The 21,909-nt window shown below is 38.1% G+C and overlaps 1 protein-coding gene across 4 annotated transcripts in view; it reads right to left on the bottom strand.

The window, feature by feature from the left end:
* Positions 1-21,909, bottom strand: part of PRDM5 (PR/SET domain 5) — an 83,873-nt gene that overhangs the window by 32,867 nt on the left and 29,097 nt on the right. For 3 of the 4 annotated variants that reach the window (XR_006019560.1, XR_006019561.1, XM_042048610.1), the window contains exons 11-14: positions 19,658-19,751; positions 18,478-18,638; positions 16,936-17,029; positions 5,440-5,525 (exon numbers count right to left, since the gene is read on the bottom strand). Coding sequence is in view for 2 of the 4 variants with exons in the window: in XM_042048610.1 (XP_041904544.1) it covers positions 5,440-5,525; positions 16,936-17,029; positions 18,478-18,638; positions 19,658-19,751 (435 nt within the window). In the remaining 2 variants the exon portion in view is untranslated. Of the gene's footprint in view, positions 1-5,439; positions 5,526-16,935; positions 17,030-18,477; positions 18,639-19,657; positions 19,752-21,165; positions 21,258-21,909 lie in introns of all 4 variants that reach the window. The other variant, XM_042048611.1, reaches the window with a different exon arrangement.

Raw genomic sequence — 21,909 nt, 5'->3', positions numbered from 1 at the left:
GGGTTAACAAAAACACTGTTTTGAAAAAAAAAAAAAAAATCAGGAAAATGGAAAAATGTGGCCTCAAATGAACAAACATGACCAGCCAGATAACATTAAAATATACCAGTCGTGTTTGCACCTACCAGGAGCTCATTACTCTCAAAGAGAAATCTGGAAATCCTACAGCTTTGCCAACCTGAAAATGCAGGAAATCTGCTTACACTTAAAACCACAGATAGCCCAAGTTAATGGAGTCCGGTTTTGTATCTAAGTGTGAAAAACGTGCAAGAACTAACAAGATGCTCTCTTAGTAACTGGAAAGTTTCTGCAAGTTACAGCAAGTGGCTGACCCAGAGACAGAGGCTTACTTAAATTACTAACATAACATTGACACAGGCAGACAAAAGGTGATGAGAATTTACAACTCTATAGAAGTGGTAGGGATTTGAAACTTATAATATTAAACCTCAATTAAAAATCACTTTACAAGTACATGCTTCCTCTGTTGAAAAGCAAAATCCTTTCAGGCCAAGAAACCTTCCTGTTAAAACAACTGTGAAATAATTTTGGCAGATTTAAACAAAAATGTGACTTTTATTAGAAATGGCTAATGTTTTTGTTAGAACAGATCTCAATTAATTCAGTTTTAGGAGTATTAAAAAAATAATCTTTTTTTGCAATAAAATTTGTAATTAAAACAAAAGCATGCATCTTCCTCTGAAATGCCTGCCAGGGAAAAAAAGTGCATTTCTTAAAAAAGATAGAGTATATGCAATTAGCTGGGCTTTACCATATCATTAACTTCCCATTTTCTATGGTACTCCTGCCTATTTGCTGCCCATAATCTGGAAAGTTCTTATTTTTTTGTGGTTTTTTTCAGCTGCTGAGGTAATTTCTGCCCCTAAAATTTAATGAAGGAGGGTTTATTTAATCAGCCATGATGAAAATTCAGTGGATGTTCACCTGCTCCTGGAAAAAAAATAGTATTGATATAGAAAAAGTACATTTTCACTCCACGAGGAAGGGATGATCATCAGTCAATATTATGTAAAAAAAGTATGAAAATATAGCTGCAGTGGGATTCAAACCTTCCACATTCTGAATGCAAACACAAATTCCAGAGGCAAGGAAACCACAGCCCTGGCAAAGTCATCATCCTCAGGCAGATGTTTGGGAACTCACTCCTATCTCACCGACAGGGAAATACAGACAAAATCCAATATGGAAAAACCCCTCCAAATTCAATCAACACATCATATTATTTCATTACTCACTGTCATGTGCACAGAAGTCTATATTTAGTACAAAAAAGTAATTTTTTTTTTTTGACAACAGCATTCTATGGTGCTTCTAGAACACATGACCCTTGCTCAAACTTTAAAGCCCTATTATTTCCTGGGAAACACAGGAGAAGTGAAATTATGTCAATATTGTCCTTGCATTATTTCTCATTTACTATTATTTTAATATTCTTTTGGGTTAAAAAAGAAGGTGCACTATAAAGTTATAAATGAGTGCCTTGGAAACCCTGTTTAACTCAGGACCTCTTTTTGTACTGTCCTAGCAATGAGCTCAAACACTGATGGGAAGGATCCTCTACAAGAGACTGCCTCACTTCTATACTTACCATGATTTATCCCTATTCCCACAAAATTCATAAATAAAAATCGAAATTAACTCAAGGTTGGTTAATTCCCGCACACAATGTGGTTTTAAATGTATTTAAATAATACTGTGTTTTAAAATAGTAGGCATTTATGCATGAAACAAAAATGATACACTGAAATTTCTCTACTTTTTAAATTACCTCAGAAATGCACCATTTGAGCCCAGGCTGGCAGCTCCCACCCACTGGAAATCAGATTTTTAAACAAGCTATAAAAATTGAATATACCTGCTATATGTAAATATGAAAGATTTAAATCAAGTGCTGAAAAGCCTTTTTCAAATAGCTTCGACTCTTTCTGTTTTCCATCACTGAAATCAACTGTAATAAAATCACCATTCTCAGAAGTAATGAAAACATCAATTTAACGTGACAATAACTCTGGGCACCTATCAATGGCCGTATTTTCAAACATTACCAATTCTATTGCTGTAACATAAAATAATTTTTCCACATGTTTAAGTTCGAATGATGGAATGTTAAGTCAGGCACTGAATAAAGCCTTAGGAAGGAGCTGATGTTTCCTGCAGTGTGAGGGTTGGAAGTGTGCATGTATTCCCCCTCAAAGCTGATAGGGTCTGTAAATTCATTTCATCAACAACTTCAATGAGTTCCTCATTTATGTTTTCCTAGGCTGTTATATTTCTCCGTAAGGGGAAAAAAAAAAAACCCAAACCCATCAAACCATAAACCAAACACATTTACTTTCATAGAAACAAATCAGTACTCAGGTGACATTTTAATGTCAGGTGGGTGGTGTTTTCTCCCCCTGCCCTGGCCAGCAGGGGTTTGGCCTTACCTTCTCTGTTTACTCCAGAACTGGAGCTGACACCTGTGGCCACCCAGGCTGTGCTCACTTTAGCAGCTGCCAGACCTTAATCAACTTTCTACAATGATTTTTCCAGCAGCCTTCCCTGATCCCCAGCATCAGGTTTGGCATTTAAGCTCACTGGTAAAATACATGGAGATTTAATCTCTCCTGTCTTGGTGAATGTCACAGTATTACTTTTAAGCTACTTCACAAACTTTCTGGCCAAAAGACCAGATTCTTTTTTTCAAGATATTTATGAGAATAGCCCTTGCATGATTGTGTTTATTTCCACATTGCTAGGCTCAGCTGATACAAAAATACCTTCAGGATTTATACATCTCACTATTCAGTCCTTGAATAATGATTTTGCATGCAAGAATAAATTTCAAACAAAACATACGTGTAGGAAAGGGTAAAAAAAGGAAGAGCCAACAACCCTACACTGTTTTGAAAAGTCAGAAGATGGGATGACCAAAAAGAGAAATTTCAAGAGTGACTTCCGGGCTTTTCCTGTTCTTAGAACTGACAAAAGGACCCAGACCTTTGGCAAACAGTACCTTTTTTATTTCCTAATCTTTTGTTTTGTCTTTGTTTACATAGCCTAGGAGCACAGAACACCTTCTAGTGCATTAGTACTGCGCTCAGGGGTTTCAAACTCTTTCTGCACAGGTTTCTTTCCTCGCTGGAGAAGTCCTTACACTGTGCAGTTAGAACACATCTCCTTCAGAGTCAGGATTCAGATCATGAGCACGCACTTCAAAAAGACTCATCTGAACAGCTCAGCAGCTATTTCCTCTGTTGAAAGGGGTTTTGTTTGGTTCCTGTACCCTGCATTACTGACAAGCATCAACCTACTACTAAGATTAACTAAAACTTCACATTCTTGCCAAGCACTCAAGTGCTCTTGTAAATAATGGTGTCTTCCCCATTTACCTCTCAGTATCACCTGCTCCCTCTTCCCCCCTGTCCAATTCCCTTCACCACTCTGCTCTTGCACTTACATTTGAATCACATCAACTAAAATACATATTTATACCCCTGTACCTGCACTAATATTTACTCACCTGAACAATAAAATACAGCTTATTATGATACAGTACTGCATGGACAATGTTCAGAACAGACCCAGAATAATTCCTCCTTCAGGCTTGAAAATCCATGGAAATTGGTAATACACTTCCTCTTCTACCGTTTTTATTAATAATTCTAGCCCATTTTTTTCCTGCTCCTACTAAGACCTCCTTTGATTTTTTTAGTTATCCAGTTCGACTGTAATATTAAATAAGGTGAACTGTGAGGAAGAGGGAAAGTTGGGACATACAAGATCATAGCAACAGGCTTCAATTTTAAAATTACTGGTAATGTAAATGTTACCAGTGCTGATTCTTGTTGTCTCAAAGTAAAATAACATTTACATGGAGATAAATGAACATGGAATGCCATTCATATATGAATGTGCCTCACTGTCAAGTTTTGGATTAGGAGCAGCATGACCACAAAAAGAACCAAAACCTAATCAAGTCTAAAAACCATGTTTTGGCTGCATATTTTAATCCTATAGCTGTGGGAATGACCAGCGGTCTGTGAAGCACCTTCACACACAAAAATAAAAAAATCTGAAATGTGACCTTTCAGATATAGATGACCAAGAAATCTCAAGTATATGGAGACACTTACATCGCATTTGGTGTGAACTGAGTTCTTTGTACCTCTAAGGGTGATACTTGACCTACACAGTACAGCACAGCATTTCCTGAGACATTTTAAACCAAATTTTATTATGTTCTTAGTGCAACACAAAGCCTGTCTAATTACAGCATCTACATATATTAAAAAGAAATGCACTCCTTAAAATTTATTTTCTTAACTCCTCCCTTTCCTATTAGCTAAAAAATGCTTTGAAGAAAGACACTTTACACTTGGTGTAAATCACTGTAGACTCTAAAAGCCTACTATTATTATTTTTTACTCTATTTTTCTCCTATGGAGGCTGGGGGTTTGTTGTTTTTACTCAAACTGTATGAAAAATCAGGAAAAAAAATTAAATTTGGCACTGTTTCAGAGCTTGTTTACCCCTCACAGCTATGCAGAACTTAGATGGGTCATGAAATTTCTCCTAGAGGGGACAGTAACAACAGAAAAGAATTTATAGCACTTCTTAAAGTGATTTAACAGCTGGAGAAAAAGGAGAAACAACTAACAACATGGGACTAGCCTGTTCCCAATGAACTACCAAGAAGCATTGCACAAACTACTGATTACTTGGAGAGTTTGGGGTACAAAAGCTAAAACTTCATCTAGGACCTCATAGTTAATATGCTGAAGACCCACATAGAACAGCAGAAATTTAAACAAACAGTTTTTCTTTTTATTTTTACTTATTCAGAAAGCAATTCTGTGTGCCCATTTGCATATGGAGACTACTAAGTTAAATGCCACCCTTCCTATTTCCCAATAGATGCAGAACTTTCTTGGTTTGGCCTCAAGGCTGCACTGATCTCTGTGAGCTGTAACAGCTCCCAGTTAAATAAAAGTTATATAAAGTAATTTTGCATCTTAAGAATTGTCATCAGTTAGTAAAGCAGAGCCTCTAGAAAAGCTCAGAGTGACTGGATTTTACAGGCACAGTATGAATCAGAACACTGGATATTGAAGCTTCAGTAACAGTGAAGCCTTTACAGAACCGTTTACTCAGTAAACAACATTAATTTATATCTATAAATAACCACAGGTTAAATGAAGAGGTTAGTACAGCTATTATTCCAACATAAAAGAAATCAAATACAGAAAAAACAGACACTAAGGGAGTCCTAATTAGAATTTATAAGTTAATGACTTGAATCTTTGCCTCTTATTTTGGTAAGTATAAAATACCTTGGTTGGCAGAGCCTAATCTCTACACAAACAGCAATTAATTACTTTTCACCACCCATGAGTCACAGACAATCCTCAAGTAAACATAAAATTATGGGGGACTTACCCTGGTGTGGGTGCGAATGTGCATCTTCAAGCCATCATTCTTGCTGAACGCTTTGTCACAGTAAGGACACTGGTAAGGACGCTCACCTGAGAACAAGAGAAGCATCAGAACCCAGAAATGTGCCCTCAGAGGATGAATGCTTTGCAGCACAGCTCTTTGTCAAACTGAACTACTTTACTCTGGCCTCATCTTCACACTCTGTTCAAAGAACAGATCAAACTTTAGAAAAATTACAAACAATCCTGCCTGAGCAGGATGCAGTGCTGGATCAAAATATTCCTCTTTGCTGACTGGTTTTGCACTACAATATATGAATACAGACAGACAGCCTTGGGGGGGGAAAAATAAAACCAAAAAGAAAACACCTAATGCCCTTGCTCAAACCGCATTCTACAGTGATTTACACATGGTCACTTTTATGGTTAGGCACTAACTGCTCCCAAATTGTTTTTCTATTTCACATCTGGTCATTATTAGAGGCCTCTGGGTGTCAGAATCCCATTATAATATAAATATAAAATCCACTCTTTTATAGTGCTGTATCTGTATTAGAAGGTTAATCAAAAGTTTCTGCAATATTTGTGTCACAATTTATGACTGAAATAGAAACAGAACAATCTTAGCAGCATCCCATATCTGAAAGGTATTTGTTTAATGCTCCATTACCCTGGTGTCATTTGGCATCGATTTTCCCAAACTCACATTAGTGTAATGTGGATAGTGAGCTGTTCAGAGACAAACAGTAAAGAGTTTCTGAGCACCACCATTTGGAAGAAATGCATTTTAATTTTTAACTCTTTAGGCGATGTACTGGAATCTGAGTCTACTGCCTCCTGTTCCTGTATACAACACTTTAAAAGATCAGGTTGTTTCCATTACAAAACACAGGTCAAAAAATTAAGATGATAATTTTCTGTTAACAAATTGGATTTTGTTCTACACAACCGTAATGTTGAAGGTGTCTTCTCAAGTAAAGGCTGGTCACAAGTTAAGCAAAGCCTACTTTATGAAGTCAATGCACAGCTTTCTGCTCACAAAGGTGTGTATATACATATATCTCTCTGCATGCATAGATTTAACACAGACGAAATTTCAAGCACTTATTAACACTCATATTCAATCTTCTAAAATAGGCAAGTAAGATTAAATACATTTTACAGTTTAAAAAGCCCAAACCAGACTATTTCACCAATATCCCAAAGATACAGACTAGGAGTCACTGCTGGACATGAAATCTCCATATCCACATGTTGTGTAGAGATTCAAGGGCACCTGAGGTGAAATGATTATTTAAGGAAGAAGATGTACACCCTCCCCTATTTTGTAGACAGATTATTTTGTTGTCTTCTGTCTTTTACTCCTGTATAAATAACTCAGTGAATGACAGCTGCACAAGATAGTACAGCAAGGCACTGTCTGTGAACACTATCTGTGTTTCACTATCTGTGAAACACAAATATTTTTCTCTCTTGTGTTCTGTCATCTCTCAGAAAGCAAAACTGTGTGAATTGGGGTTTGGGGTTCTTTTTTAAGACGATGACAACTATCTCTGTGTTAGAGCTGTGTTTTCACTGAGCAGTTTGATATATGATCCTCCCTCTCCTGACCCTCGATGCCTTTAATTCATGCCTCTGAAATTCAAACACTCCAACAGTTGTCAGTACTCAAATATTTAATTAATTCAGCTGACATTTTTATGTTTGGGGGCTTTTGAATGTAGAATTTAAAGCTTTCAGCAGTTTGTAAGCAGATGAGCGATGACAGGTAGGAGTTGTACCCTACTCCCTCTCTCCCCCACCCCCAAGTCTCTTTAAAGAGAATGACTTTTGCCTTCAAAGGATGGGCTTGAGTTTGTCTGAAACAGATTAACAGTTGCCCTCTGAAATCAACCACGGACACCATGGTGCTTGATGAGTAAGGCCTTAGGAGCTTTCAGCAGATGCCAGCAGAGGGCAACAATATGACTCCACATCAACGTGTCACACCTGAACACGTCAGGCTTCGAGCTGCTCTTACAAACTGTCCATCGTCAAAAATCTTCACTGTTCCGAAAATCAAGTTTACTATGTAACACAGAGCGCCAGCTCTGACTTGACATTCAATCTAGGAGCCATCTTGCTTTTCTAAATTATACACATTTCTCATGCGCTTGTGTCAATAGCTGCCAGTAAAACTATTTAAAAGATGTTCCCAAGTAATTTTACTGTTGCTTTTATTGTTATTTTTCCTTCACCTAATCTTCGCAGGCTGCATGCTTAAAATTTATACAAGTGTCCTAGTGCTTACACAAGCAAGTGTCCACCCTGTGCATGCACATCTTTCAAATGTGTATCTTCTTATTTTCTACCTCAAAAGGTTTTAGGATTTTACAAAATTAACAATGGGGCACTTAAAAGACATCTGTGCTAGCAACAACCACGTTTCTTAGTATAAATTTCTTATGAATGGCTCTCTGGAAAGGGCCTCTGTTGTCTGTCTCAGAAGTGAATAAACTGCCCTCTGACAATGCATCTTTTGTGCTATTTACTGTCTCAGGAGCCCAGATAACTAACTTAGATTAAATATCTGATCTTGTGGACATCAGATCTGGCAAGATTATTACAACCCTACATATTACCTTCTCTACCTCTGGTAAAAATTAGCTTCCTTCCTTGCTTCTGAGCCAGGCTAGGCAAACATTATTCATGCTACCAGGCAGTTTCTCATCAGAATGATTCCAGATTCCTCACGGAGACTATTGGGAAGCAGGTTCCCCAAGAGAAGTCTTACACACTCTGTCCCACTCTAAGTCCTGTATGATAAAAAGGAACAGTTTAACTTTCTCTTATCCTGTGAGAAGCAAATGGAGTAAGATGCCAACAGGGGAAAAGGGAGATTTGAAACAATGAATGCTAAAAATATTCCTCCCACACATGAAGGCTTGCTGAAGTGCAACATTTCATACAGAACTATGGCAAATGTCCACAAAGGAGAGGGGTTTGTGCTTCCCCAAAGTTTAGAATTGTCAGAGACAAACTAGAGCAAGGCCATGTGATAAAAACTCCTGGGAAGGTGACACTATCCATCAGGGCTTTAACATCCATCCACAAAGACCACTAAAACCCAATTATAAACACTGAAGTAATAAACCTCAGGTCAACTTCTACACAAGAAATTGTAGAGATTTCCAGATGATAAACTTCTCTGATCAGAAAATTAATGGATCCCTAACACAAGATTAAAAGTAAAAATTACTAAGACCAGCAAATGAAATATCTTGCAAGTCACGAACTCCTCTTTCTCTTATTTTCACAAGAAGGAGTTACTAAGAATCAAAGTGAAAGAAAGTGATTTCCCCTACAATAAACTACAATTTCTTCTTGGATTTGCTGCTAGAAGCACATTTTTGAGATGGTGTGAATTTGTGATAACACCGTACTAAGTGGGGGTGCACCTTAGGTAAAGTCAATGCCAATTAAAAACTATGGCATTTCCACTCTGCGGTTTTACATAAACATTTCTATATATAGATATATATAAAATACCAAAATATTTTCATGTTTGGGTGTTTTTAAAATTGGCTTTCTAAACAAAACTATTGCTTTCATTAAAATAACAGAACACCCATGCAAGTCAAATGTAGCAAATGTCATGTTCACCCCTGAGTTACAGCTGACTCTCATGTCCCTGCTGTCCCAGAACGAACTGCTCAACACATTAATGGCACTTCTGTACAAATAACCCCAAATAAATAATCCTGGGATGGATTTAGCATAATTCAAAGTCTAGACATTCTACTTCCAGATTTTGTATGAACAAAACCCAAAGCTTTTAACACAATAAAAATATATTTAACCTTAATACAAGGATTATGAAAAACAATTCCATGATTGAAAAACATATGAGATTTTGATCTGAAACCATGTCATGACAGAACTGACATCTTTTTTTTTTGCCTCGATCTCTAGGCTGAGATCACAATACCTACTGGTATTAATGTAGCATAAGAAGTTAAATACCAGGTCCTTCCATTCCAGTTTGACTCAGGACAGTTTCCTATGAGACATCTGCAATCACAGGTGCTATAAAGCAGGACTTACACTGAATTTAGCACACAGATTTCCCAGACTCAGATACAAAACAATTAAGAAGCAAATCCAAATATACATTAGTTTTTGAAGATTTCAAGATTTCAGTGGCTACAGCTAGACATTTAATAAGGACTTTGATACAGTTAATCAAACTGGTCATATGCATTGCTATTTTCACACTGTATTCTGCATTCCCTGTAGCCAGCCGAGCCACAAAAAAAGAGCTGTTTCTCAAGTTAGGTGGAAACCTGATATAAGCTCCGATGCTAGCGATTACTTCAAAACAATGACCTCGAATAAGATTAGGCAAACATGTACTTTACAGGTGAGAAATAGGTTCCCATCCAATGAGACAAAACATACAACCAAGAAATAGTCCTAATCTGAACAGACTGCAGCGAAAGTCTGAATAGCCCAGCAAACCAAAGCAGCAATCTCACTGCTCTTTCAAACCATACACAGGCATTACTTCCATTTCATCTGTGAAATCTGCAGCCCTGTTTACTGTCCCCGTTCTCCTGCAGCTTGCTTAGTCACCTAAACACAATTCTCAGGTATTCATGTTGGCCTTCATGCAGGAATTTCCTGGCTTGCTGTCTTTATTGGAACTCAACTGCTCTGTTAAGGAATGAAGAATTCTAATAATGCAGCAAAATTATCAAGGTGAGGGTTTTTTATATACTTTTTAATACATCTCTGCCCGGTCAGCTGGGATATTCAGCATTAATGGTTTTGGTCAACACTCATAAACATCAGAAAAAGACCTAAGACAGACTGCAGTGAACATCAGATCGTGTGCAGCATACACAGCTTCAAGAAAATTCCTGTCTTCAGTTTTCTTAAAAAAATTAACAAATATAATTTCAGCAATGTGGTCCCTCAGACTGTTCCACAGGCCATTTACCATGCTCTAAATATAGCTCCCTTTCAGATGGTAAACTTATTATCAGGATTAGAAGATTGTTTCCTAAATAAAAGCTAGGTTTTTCTGTATAAATACATATATACGTGCATTATTTCAAAATATCAGCTTTCAAAACCCTTACAGCAAACTACAACCCTTTTTCAAGTCCTAACTCAAGACTGGGGTAAGGGAGAGGGTTATAAGGGAGCCTCCACCATTGCCCAACTGCAGTGGAATGAGCACAGTTCACCTGGGGAGGAATTTGGAGGCCATCTGGATCACACATTTAACACTCCTTACAAGATGATCCACAGGGCAGCCCAGAATGGGAATTGCAAAAGGGCTTTTTTAGTCAGAGATAATCTGGGGTGATGACAGCATTCAACAGCAAGTAAGGATGGGCAAAAGGTTAACGGATGTAACAAAATTATAATCTGTGACATCTGCTTTAGAACACTGCTCATAGAGGGCACCTGGCAGCTTCACACATCTATCCTCAGCTGCTCCTGCCCACAGTGTTTCCATTAAATTAAAAACTTTGTGTCCTTAACTGAACATAATTCCGTTAATGCACTATGCAAATGTGTACACACAAACACAAATAAACCTAAAATACACAGACCTGAATTTCTCCCACATGAAAAGGACTTCATTAGGAATCAAAATTAAACTAAACAGGAACTCAATGAACCCCGTTTTTCCAACAGAACTTAAAGTAGAAGATGCCAGAACACCAATCACTGAGTAAAGATCAAAAATTCACAGGTCAAGGAAACATTCAGTAAATTTCACCACTTTGGTGTTGCAGGCCCATGAGAAAACAAACACCTCTTCAAAATAATAAACTTCCTCCCATGTAGAGGTGACAATTTTCAACATCCTGAGTAGCATCTTCAAAAGCATTTAGTACCGTGCATCTCTCAGGCATTTCTGTAATTTTGACCAGGGATTCCAGGGAGGGAAAAGAACGGAAGAGCAATCAAGGAGCTTGGCCAACTGCAGCAGCGAGCTGCTTTCTTTATGACATCTGCACTAGTCTTAATCGGGACGAGACAATAAAAAGTGATCTGGCCTGTGCAAAATTTTGGCCTGCCTCCTTTTCAGCCACTAAACACTCAAAATTTAGCACTTGAGAAGGTACAGAAGTCCCCACACAGGAACAGCTCTCTCATGCCAAGAGCTAAGTAAGTTTGTGATCTGAAAGAAAAAATACTTGAGGATATCAGCTGAGACAAGACCCAGAAACACCAAAAGCACAGGTAATTTTATACTCATAGTGGGCCAGATAAAGAAAGGAATAGCTCTGACTGCTCTGAGAACAGTCCTGTTCTTTGAGAAACAGTCCTCAGGTATGGGGCAATTAAGAGATATTTCTTACTTCCTTTTAACCAACATTCAAATCTGGCAGACTCTGAAGACAAGAGATGAAATGATGAAATGCCTCTGTTTTTTCAGATGGTTTGTTTCCTCACTGATGATGAAAAACTCTAAGTTTGTGTATTTGTGAATGCTTTCTACCAAAGCTCCAACACTCATTTTCCAGGCACCAGGAAGAACTAGTATTGGTTTCATATAAATCAACTACGTGCATTTCCCACTCACTAAAAATAGTCACATATTTAATAAGAAAAAAACTCAAATCCTATTCTTTCAAAAAAAGGGAAAACCAGAAGGCTTGAAACATTTTTTTCTACTCCTTGTCTTTTTCTAAGTATTTAGCCAGGTTTTAATTTTTGAGGTATGGAAGTGGTACTTTCATAGCTGAGGTGATTTGTTTTCTGCAAAGTTTAGGGTTTATTCAAAGAATTCAGATTGTTTCTAGTTAAGACCAATAAAATTTTTGTTCTATCTGGTCCATCAAAATTATCATGATATAATTGAGATATTGGCTATTTGCCATTAAGTAAGTCCTAAAGACTAGTAAAAAAACGCTACAAAATAAGAAAGCTATCTGCATCCATGGAGTAAAGCATGGACTACCATTATTACTTATAGACTCTCATCAGTTCTACAGAGATGTCAAGATTTTAGTAATAAATAAAAAACAGACACAACTTTAAAGAATAAACCAGTTGCATTCCTTGCAGCTATCACTGGAATTAAACAATCTGATTTCTCTGAGTGGAAAATGTAACATCTATTACTTCAGTGAACCTAATGGCGAACCGAGTCTTTTCAAGAACATGCATTAATCAATCAATAGCTCATTTGATCTTAAAATTTCTCATTCAAACAATCTACCCCTCAAAAGAACATTTCCTCATTCATGGGTACAGACAACAAGAAGCTGACAGCTGCATGAAACTTCACAGGTATTTTTAAAGATTTAACTGTTGTCTGGAGACGAACAGGACAATGATATATAAACTGAAAAGTTTAGAAATGCAGAATCCTTACCTCTGAGGCCTTCTGCAAGCTCCTTTTTAAATTGGTTAGATAAAAGAGGGATCATTTATAAGTTATTGAATAGAAAGAACCTATCTGTAGACATCTGCAAGCTGTTCACTGACTAGATACAGATACATTCCTCCACATACTTCACTGGCATATGAGAGGAAGTTCCTTCAAGCTTGCCTTTTATCTTTTCTCCTATGTAAGAAAACATAAATTACTTGTAAGGTAATTTAGAAGAAAATCTGCTGGCATGAGGATCCTGGCTGTACATTATTATGTACATGAACAAACAGTTGCTTGTTTAGACATATTCTACACCACAATAAATTAAAAGTTATACTGTACTTGAACTCATTACTTCCTTCAACTACTTTGAAGTCTTCTCTGTTCAGATATGACTGAACTATGTTAAAAACCAAAGATTTTTATTATTATAACTCCACCACTAATATTTTGCTTACTCAGGAATTTTGTCTTAGAAGTGCAGAATTTTAACTTAGACTTTTATATAGTTGGGACTTAAATATGATTTTAAATATGCTCAAAATCTTAGTTAAATTGTAGATATGGGACTATAATGGCAAAATTAGGTGCATAACATCAGGCTCTCAGCGCAGGAGGCATTTCAAGAAGGCAACCAGCACCAAAAGTTATACGTTTTTGAAAGCTTATAAAGCAGTTTTTACTTATGGAAGTTGAAAAGGTAGGATTAACTGTATTGGCACAAAGGATATAGAAGTCTGTTGTTCAAAAGCTTTTTGCTGTTTTAATGTAATCTCTTGGTATTATCTTTTACTTTTACTCATGTATATGGAAGTAAATTTGCAAAGAACTTTCTTAACTCGTGCTTAAAAAACAAAGCTGCTTTTTGTACCTAGCATTCTTACATGTAACATGTAAGAATGACACAGTAAGTCCTGGCTTTCAAATGACATAGAATTGAAAAATTCATCTTTTCAGAGAACACTTAGGACAGATGTAAAGTTATCTTACTGGCTTCTTATCAGGACTTGGACTAACTGTGACGGCAAAAGCAAAATAAGGTTATATTTTAAGCTATATTTGCATGTCATTTTCTGTAAGACATTTATGGTCATTAGTTGTTCCTCATCCATCCCTAAGTAAGAGTAGGGAAAGGACAGCATAGAAGGGACAGAATTCCAGTAAGCCCCTTAATTCTCCTAACTCTAGAAGAAATTTACCTGCAAATATAAACTGCTTCAGAACAACTTTCACTGTTGCACAACTTCATGTGCTACATCCCAAGGATGGAAGGGATTAGAACACAAATAATTGGGAAAGCAACAGTATAAAAAGCAGACAGATAAAATGTGTGTGTGTGTTTATAGGCAGATCACACAGGCACGCACAGATCCATACACACACACCTCACAGCAATTAACACATTTAAATAGCTATGCATAAGGCAACTGAGAAGCTGCACAAACTTCAGCCAGAAACTGTTAACACTGGAAGTTGCTTAAAACTTCAGGGAAGCAATTAACCTCCCGGCCCCTGGTTTTCAAGCCCATGGAGCAGACCATAGGATTTCTTTTACAATTTATGAACAAGCCAAGGAATTTATATCACAGTCAAAGGATTCTTTTGCTGAATTAACCCCAGCTCCCTGTGACCCCAAGAAGTCATAAACCAACAGGATACAGGAGAGGGAGAATGTGCTCTAGTGTTTCAGCTGACCTGCAGAGCGCTGTCTCTGTCATGCCAAGGCTGAAACCCAGATGATGAATTACAGAGCAATACTCCAGGTTCAGAGGCAAACATCACCCCCTTCCCTCTATACATGCACATGCAGACATGTTCACTCACCCCAAACCAGCTCAGTTGCTGCAAAAGGCCAAGTACTGTTTGGGCTCATTTACAGAGTCTTATTTGAAGATAGAAGAGGGAAGAAAATTGCTTATCCAGGAAGCATGCATGTCTGTGAGCAGCAATATTCAAGAGCACATGCTGCATACTAAATAAAAGACAAAACCTGACTGAGCTTCTGGTTTTGTATATGGATTAATAAGCATATCAAAAATATAATTCCAAAGCAGAACCAGAAAGGTAGCCTAGAACCTCACCTTTTGTAAAGAACAACTTCATAAATACAAGGATGACAAAAAGTGATGCACAACTCTCTTTAAAAAAACCTCTACCTCAATTTATTTTGTAAATACAGAACAAAACCTCTTACACAAAGTAGCTCATAAAACAAAGTCTAGCTGACCACACACAGAAAATGGGATAATGCAAATGTCTGGACACGGACCTCAAGCCTCATCATCTATAATCACACTAAGACAAGAAGGGTTTTGCAATATTTACACTTCTTGTGGACTGCTTAGTCGCACCAAAAGCTTAGCCCCAGCTCAAGGCTTATTCAGGAGGATGAATCATCTCCTGAAAACAGACATCGGCTGCTTGTTTCACTTCCAGCTCACAAGGAAAAGTGATACTCTGAAGTCTGACCAAAGTAAAAAAGGATGGCACAGTTCTGAAATTATTAATTCAAACCCAAAGAATTTAACAGACACCAATAACATGAAGTATTAGTCACTGCAACATTAAGAAACCAAACATCCATCTCTGAGTAAAATAAGTTTGTGGCTCCATTATTTGATGAACTGAAAATTTCTTACTGCTCAGAAATTCCCTGAAAAGTGGTCAAGGATTTTCACATTGTAGGAAATTTGACTGCTCAACCTTTTTTTACCCTGTTTGCAGATGATCTGGATTTCCTTCATCAGCTCTGCTTACGTTCCTTGGGAATGATGCAAGTTATTCCTCAGAAAGCTCTGTTTCCTCAGGCTCACTGAACTCTGGATAACAATTTCCTCTTGTGATCAGTGAGCTTGTGTTAAGACCAAGAACAACATGGCTGAAGCCTTCAGGTACAGCACCAAACAAAACCATCTCTCCAGAATTACAACATGAATCCAAATGCAGCATTTTCTCACTCAGCCTTACATAAGGCATTTTTGCCATGTAACTTAAAAATATTATTTTTAAACCACAAGTCACAACTTAGCAGCAACTTCCCCCCCATTCTTCATCAGGATAAGCAAGAAATGATCAGGAACAATAAAAGAATTACAAAAACTACTATGAAAACCTATTTTGCTTCATTCTCACAGTGAAGGATGCAAACCACCAAAAATGTAATTGACACTGTAATAGCAGCAAGACTGGAAGAGGAAAGGACCAGAGTTTATTTATCACAGGTCACTATAAATGAATTTAGCAAGGCATTTTTCCCAAGTTAGTAACTATAAAATGACTGCTTCTAGCTTCTTGGGTAAAAAAAGAGGCCTTCAAAGTTTCCCTTCTGCAGCATTATTCATTCATAAATTGTTTCCACAATCCATATTCCTGTAATTCCAACCTGTATCATCTCCTGGCAAGGCAGTTTCCCCCCCTGCATTTCACTTACAAAGGTACTAGAAATCTTCAGCGTCCTTCTCCCTCAAGTAAGTACAAAATGTCACAGCCTCCTATAACAGAGGTTACAAATTTTGCAGGGCTCTAAACTCAAGGGTAGAGGTCCCTGGTGTGTGGTTTTACAAAACTCACCTTAGCCCAACTCTTAAATTTAGGGAAGCCTACTTGAGAGAGCTGAAATGTAACTGGTGGCAGCACATGTGTGAAAAGCATTTTTACTTGGACATCTCCAGAGCATTTTCCCAAGAGCCATCTGCACTATGAGCTTGAAAAACTGAGGCTTTCTGCGCCGTGCAAACTGATGGGTAATATCAGCAGCACACAGAAATTACTGTCATCTCCCTGCAAGCCAGACGTGGTTATGCAGAGTGAAGAAAATGTCATAGGAAGGCTATTTGTTAACTCATGCTCTGATGCCACAGGCAAATCAACACAGTTTTATGTTGGAAACAAAGTATCACACAGAAACCTCTTTCAGCTGCCTGATGCCACTTACGTGAATGAAAACATAAACTTGCAAAATGAAACGTGACAACAGCTTTTACACACTGAGCAGGTTAAATGGCTGACAAAGATACTGTGTTAGGCCTACCTGTAAATTTGCCTGGTTTTAGATAGATAAACTGTGGACACAGAGATACCTTGTAACATATTTAGAAAGTCTTATCTGTTCATTATAATAAATACCTGTATGGCTTCGAATATGAACTCTCAGCGTTCCATTGCTTGCAAACTTCTGTCCACAATATGGGCAAATCTTTTCTTTTTCCCCTGTGTGAGTCTACATGGGGTGGGGAAAGACAAGAATGACTGTTCAGCATTAAATAAAAAAGTGAAATATGGAATATTTAATTGTATTGACATTGACTGCTATTACCTCTATTACGTATTTTACCATCACACCAGGCAAAGATTCTAATTAGCTCTATGTGTTAGAGAATTGATCACAAAAAGAACACTGTAGCTATCACCAGCTTGTCTTTTGAAATCAGGCTTTTAGGGCTAGAAGGTCTCGCTGATAATAAAAAGAATTATTTCAAAATGGGAGAAAAAAAAATCACAAACTCTCCCATCCAACCTCTGTGGTCAACAGCAAGATCACCCTGAAATCAATTACACACAAGGTCGCCATCATTTTTCACACTGTACGTTCAACACCCAGTTCTGAACTGAAGATTTATCAGTCTATTGAACTCCTTTTCCTTGTAACTGTGGCTGTTCTTTTAGTGGAGAATTTCTGATTATCTCATTTAAGAATGTTAATTTAAATGAGATAGCAAAGATAACACATTCAGTTATTTGTACAGGTGACTATTTCGGTTTCGAGCTAGCACACGACCCTCTTCAGATAGGGACATTACTTCTTATTTTTATGAAAGACACTGAAATGATTCTTCATTACAAATTTCTTCATTACATCATAAAAAACCTATCTCACATAGTACACATTATGCTGTAGCTGAAGGAAGAGTAAATGAGATCTCATTTCAATACTGGATGGACTTGCACTGTTTTCATTCCCTAACATTAAAGATATGAATGTTAAACTTCACCTGATTAGGATACAGTTATTTGGAAATCATTTGTATCTCTACCAGCAATATTGGGATATACCAGACACACAGCTATTAATTCATTCCAAAGACCCAAATACCAAAGGGATTTCTGGGAGCAATACATGACGACTACAAGGCTCACAAACACAGCCAGTCGTAGTCTGACAGTAGCACAAAGCAAAAGCAATTCCAATTTTACACACACCCATGAAGCATGTACTACATGGCAAGCAATACATGCATGACTTTTTAAACGAATTCTCACAATCTGAATTAGGTGGCAACACCTAAACTGACTTTTCTCAGCTGATTTGCTCTTGATTCAATTATTTTCTTTGCATTTCTTCCCTGTAACATCAATCGTGCCTCAGGCCAAACTAGTGAGCAAGCTTCCTCCTAAAGTTTACCCCAATTCCTTTGCAGAGATTGGTGGAAAGGAGTGTGTTAAGAGCAGTACAGCAAGTCCCACCCTGCCACACACCTGATGCTGGAGCACTGGATTTAACATAAGCACTTGCTATAGATAGTGCTTGCCACCAAGAACACCACTACTGCAATGAGCATTTCAGGGTAAGCTTTCTACTGAAAACCAGAAATGCAGAAGCAGCTGGGGATTCTACGCTGAATCACAACCTTGAGGGCACACAAGAAACCATCAGTTGATTCTACTCACTTTCTTATGGCTCTTCAGGACTGAGGGCGTCACAAAAGCTTTGTCACACAGGTCACACTTGTATTTCTTATGTCCATCGTGTACTACTTGAATATGAACATTCAGTGTGTCCTTTCTTTTGAAAGTGGCATCACAATGATCACACTTGAAGGTCCTCTCACCTAACAAAGAGAAAAACAGGTCATCCTCTTTGGAAAAAAAAGTCCAAGTGTATGTTTTTAGAGAGACCTTCAGCAAAACCTACAATTCTGCATATTGTGAATTATGGATTTTGGATATTCTGCAAATCCTTGTTCGTTAGAATACACATTACTGAACAGGTTTTTAACCTTTTCCCTTATCATTTTGAACATTTAACATTGGGAAAAAATTTACAGCATCCAATGCTTTATAAAATTTGCAGAAGCTTTGAAAGACAATTGTAGAAGAACAAACTAAACATGCCAATCCAATAATTCATCTAACAGAAACACTGTTATGCAGGATTATAAAAAGGATCATGATTTTCTTAGTTATGCCAGTGTGAACATTCCCCAAATCAAAGTACTGCCTTCTGAGGTACGAAGATTTTACATCATCAGTATTTTCTAAAATCTAAACTCCTGATGTTCAGAGGGTTGAATGCTAATCTAGGGGTCTGCAAATACTAGAGATGGAGAAAATTCCACCAAAAAGAAAATCGTAACACAGTCAACTAAAAAAAAAGGACAGAATGCCAAGAAAAGTTACTCGTGAGGGAAAATGGATACAGCACTTCTCTGAGCAGCTCTAGTTCTATGCCAGGAGCAGGAAACACGAGCCTGGCCTGGCACAGGAGAGACAATCTCAGTGTCAAGCTCTAAACCGGACTGCCTACAAAAGCTGAGCAAGTCACCGACTTATCTCTGTTTCTTAAAATGGAGGTAACAGTATCACACTTAATGCAGAAATAAATCTCTTGCCATCAGACCTCAAATCATTGCTGGATTTTCTACAGCGTATTTGGATTTGCATTTAAGTGCATCTGAAGGCAAGCTTTGAACCTGGCTCTGAATTTTTTAACTCCCTGCATATAGAGTTGATTCTTAGTACCAATTTAACACAGCAAGTTGTATATTGGAGCAAGGTGCCACATACTGGTTTTTCTCAGCCCAATGTGAGAAACCAGGAAGCCATTTTTCCTCCCTGACTTTGCACTTACTGTTATGGATTAACAGATGTCTTTGTAGAGAGAAGGGGGTTCGGAACAAGGCTTTGCATTCCTCACACTGGAACGGTCTCTCTTCAGAATGGGTCTGTGGATGAAAGAGAACGTGTCAGAGGAAAGGCTCATGGAAATCAATCAGCTGTCATTGCAGTAACTACAGCGAATTTTCTAGACTGGACTCAGAAAGGGACATCAGAATTGGAAACATCAGGGGATGAAGAATTAAAATAATCATTCTGCCATTATCCAGGATCCTGAAAGCCAGCACAGCAGCTACTGAGTAACTGCGCCTTCCCCGTCCTCACAAGTGTCACGAGGTGTGCATGTAAACAGAAACAGAAATACAGAACAACCACAGAAAAAAACTACAAGCTCAGCTGTATTGCTTCAGCTGTACTAACACTGGCCTTACATTAATACTTATATGAATAAATGCTTTAAAGTTGAACACACACAACCCTCTTTTTTTTAAGTTTTAAGGTAAAACCAATCTGATTTTCAAAACAGTACCTAAAATTTGGCAAAGAAAATTCCTCAAATCATGAGATTACTTTTATATATAGCTTTTCTTAAAAAAAAATACCAAAAGACAAAAATCACCAGAAAAAAACAAAGCCATGGAAGCAACAGTACCGAGACTTTTGTTGGCTGTAGAAAAATTCATTGTAGCTGAAAAACAGCCTCAAAGCTATGAATAAAATAAAAGGCTAAGCTCAGATGAATCTCCCAGACCACAGAGTTGTTGAAGCAAATTTCTTTTTTGGAGTTTGGGAAACATCCAGCTTTATTTTACTTTTGTAAATTCCAAAGCACTTTCCCTGTTTCCTAGTGTTATTAACAGCTGTCCCACTGTAGATAATAAGTTGTACTGATTTATTTACTATCTACCCAATTTCCTACTATTTTTGCAAAGGAAAGCAGGTTTTTAAAGCATCAGCATCCAAATACTTTATTAGCTCACAAGGACCTTATTAGAAGCTGGAGCACCCAGAGGAAAAGGGGATGGATGGTGTTTTATAATATGCAGGAAATTAGGTAAATGAGTTAATTTAGTAGACTAAGGGCAAATATTAGCACAGCAGGTATTTATATAATCTATTTCTGCTATCCAGAATCCACACAACTGTTATTCTACCCCTTCAGCTGTGGGGGAAAAGGGCACTGTGGGGAGACAGCATAATTATTGACAGGTTGGCTGAGGGCCTTGAACCCAGTTTGATTTTAACACCGATGCCCTCTCACATATGCACAGCACCAAAACCTGAGTGTACTGCAATGGTGTAGGGAGGCCTTGGGTTCAAAATAATTCCTTTACCTCAGCCTATGTCACCGCAAGCAAAAAGACTGCTGGAGGACCATCAGAGGTGTGGAATATCTCTCATGTTCAAGCCCAGACTCTACAGGTTCCCAACACAGCTGGCATTAGCTGACACACTGCTCAGCCCCCCTGGCAGTGAGGCCAAGGATTGACAGGACATGAAGAGACTGAACTGCCTTCTCACCTCAACTGGGGGTTCCTCCAGAACAGGGTTGGGACACATTGACGAGACACTGTGGGGAAGCTCGCAGTGCTGCTGTCTGTGCTGTACCTGTTCTGTGGATAAATAGAAGGGTTCAGTCTCCAGAGCTGTCAACCTGGCACCTTTCACGAGCGCAAAATTCATGCTGCTTATTTAAAAAACGCCCTGGTTTGGAACACTCGCCACGTGAGTGACAGTTCTGAAGAGCACAGTGATTTGTACAGAACTCCTCCTTAGCATCTCCTTCATAGCTCTCCTCATCTTTTGATCAGAAGACACAGATTCATCTGCACATCTTAACTTCCTTACGAAGAAAATCGCCTAACCAGGCACACCCACATGCAAGGGTACACAGATCATCCCAACAACTGAGAGTAGGCTCTTATGGAGCATTTCATGGCAGCATTTCCTACCACAGCATCTGTGGAGGCTTAAGCCCAGCCCAAGGCTACTTATTCCCAACAGATAAACTGATGGAATACAGTCGTTTCAAATCATTATGCTCCCCAGGACCAAACAACCCTGGATTAGCCATAAACCCTTTAAAATCCTGCGTCTGATGACCTATTTCAGCTGTCATGTCCTCATACTTTGTTCTCTGAACTCATCTGCTATACATTGCAACAAAGGACCAGATGGAGCAGAAACATCTCCTGTATGGAAGTAATCTGCATTACATGGCTCAGATCATGCACCCTCATCCAATCTACCCTGCATGAAAAGTGA

This window comes from Corvus kubaryi, unplaced genomic scaffold, assembly GCF_017639235.1.
Source record: "Corvus kubaryi isolate FWS band 111438036 unplaced genomic scaffold, C.kubaryi_AGA036_p1.0 67, whole genome shotgun sequence".
Lineage (NCBI taxonomy): Eukaryota > Metazoa > Chordata > Aves > Passeriformes > Corvidae > Corvus > Corvus kubaryi.
This window is presented reverse-complemented; position numbering and strand designations above follow the sequence as displayed.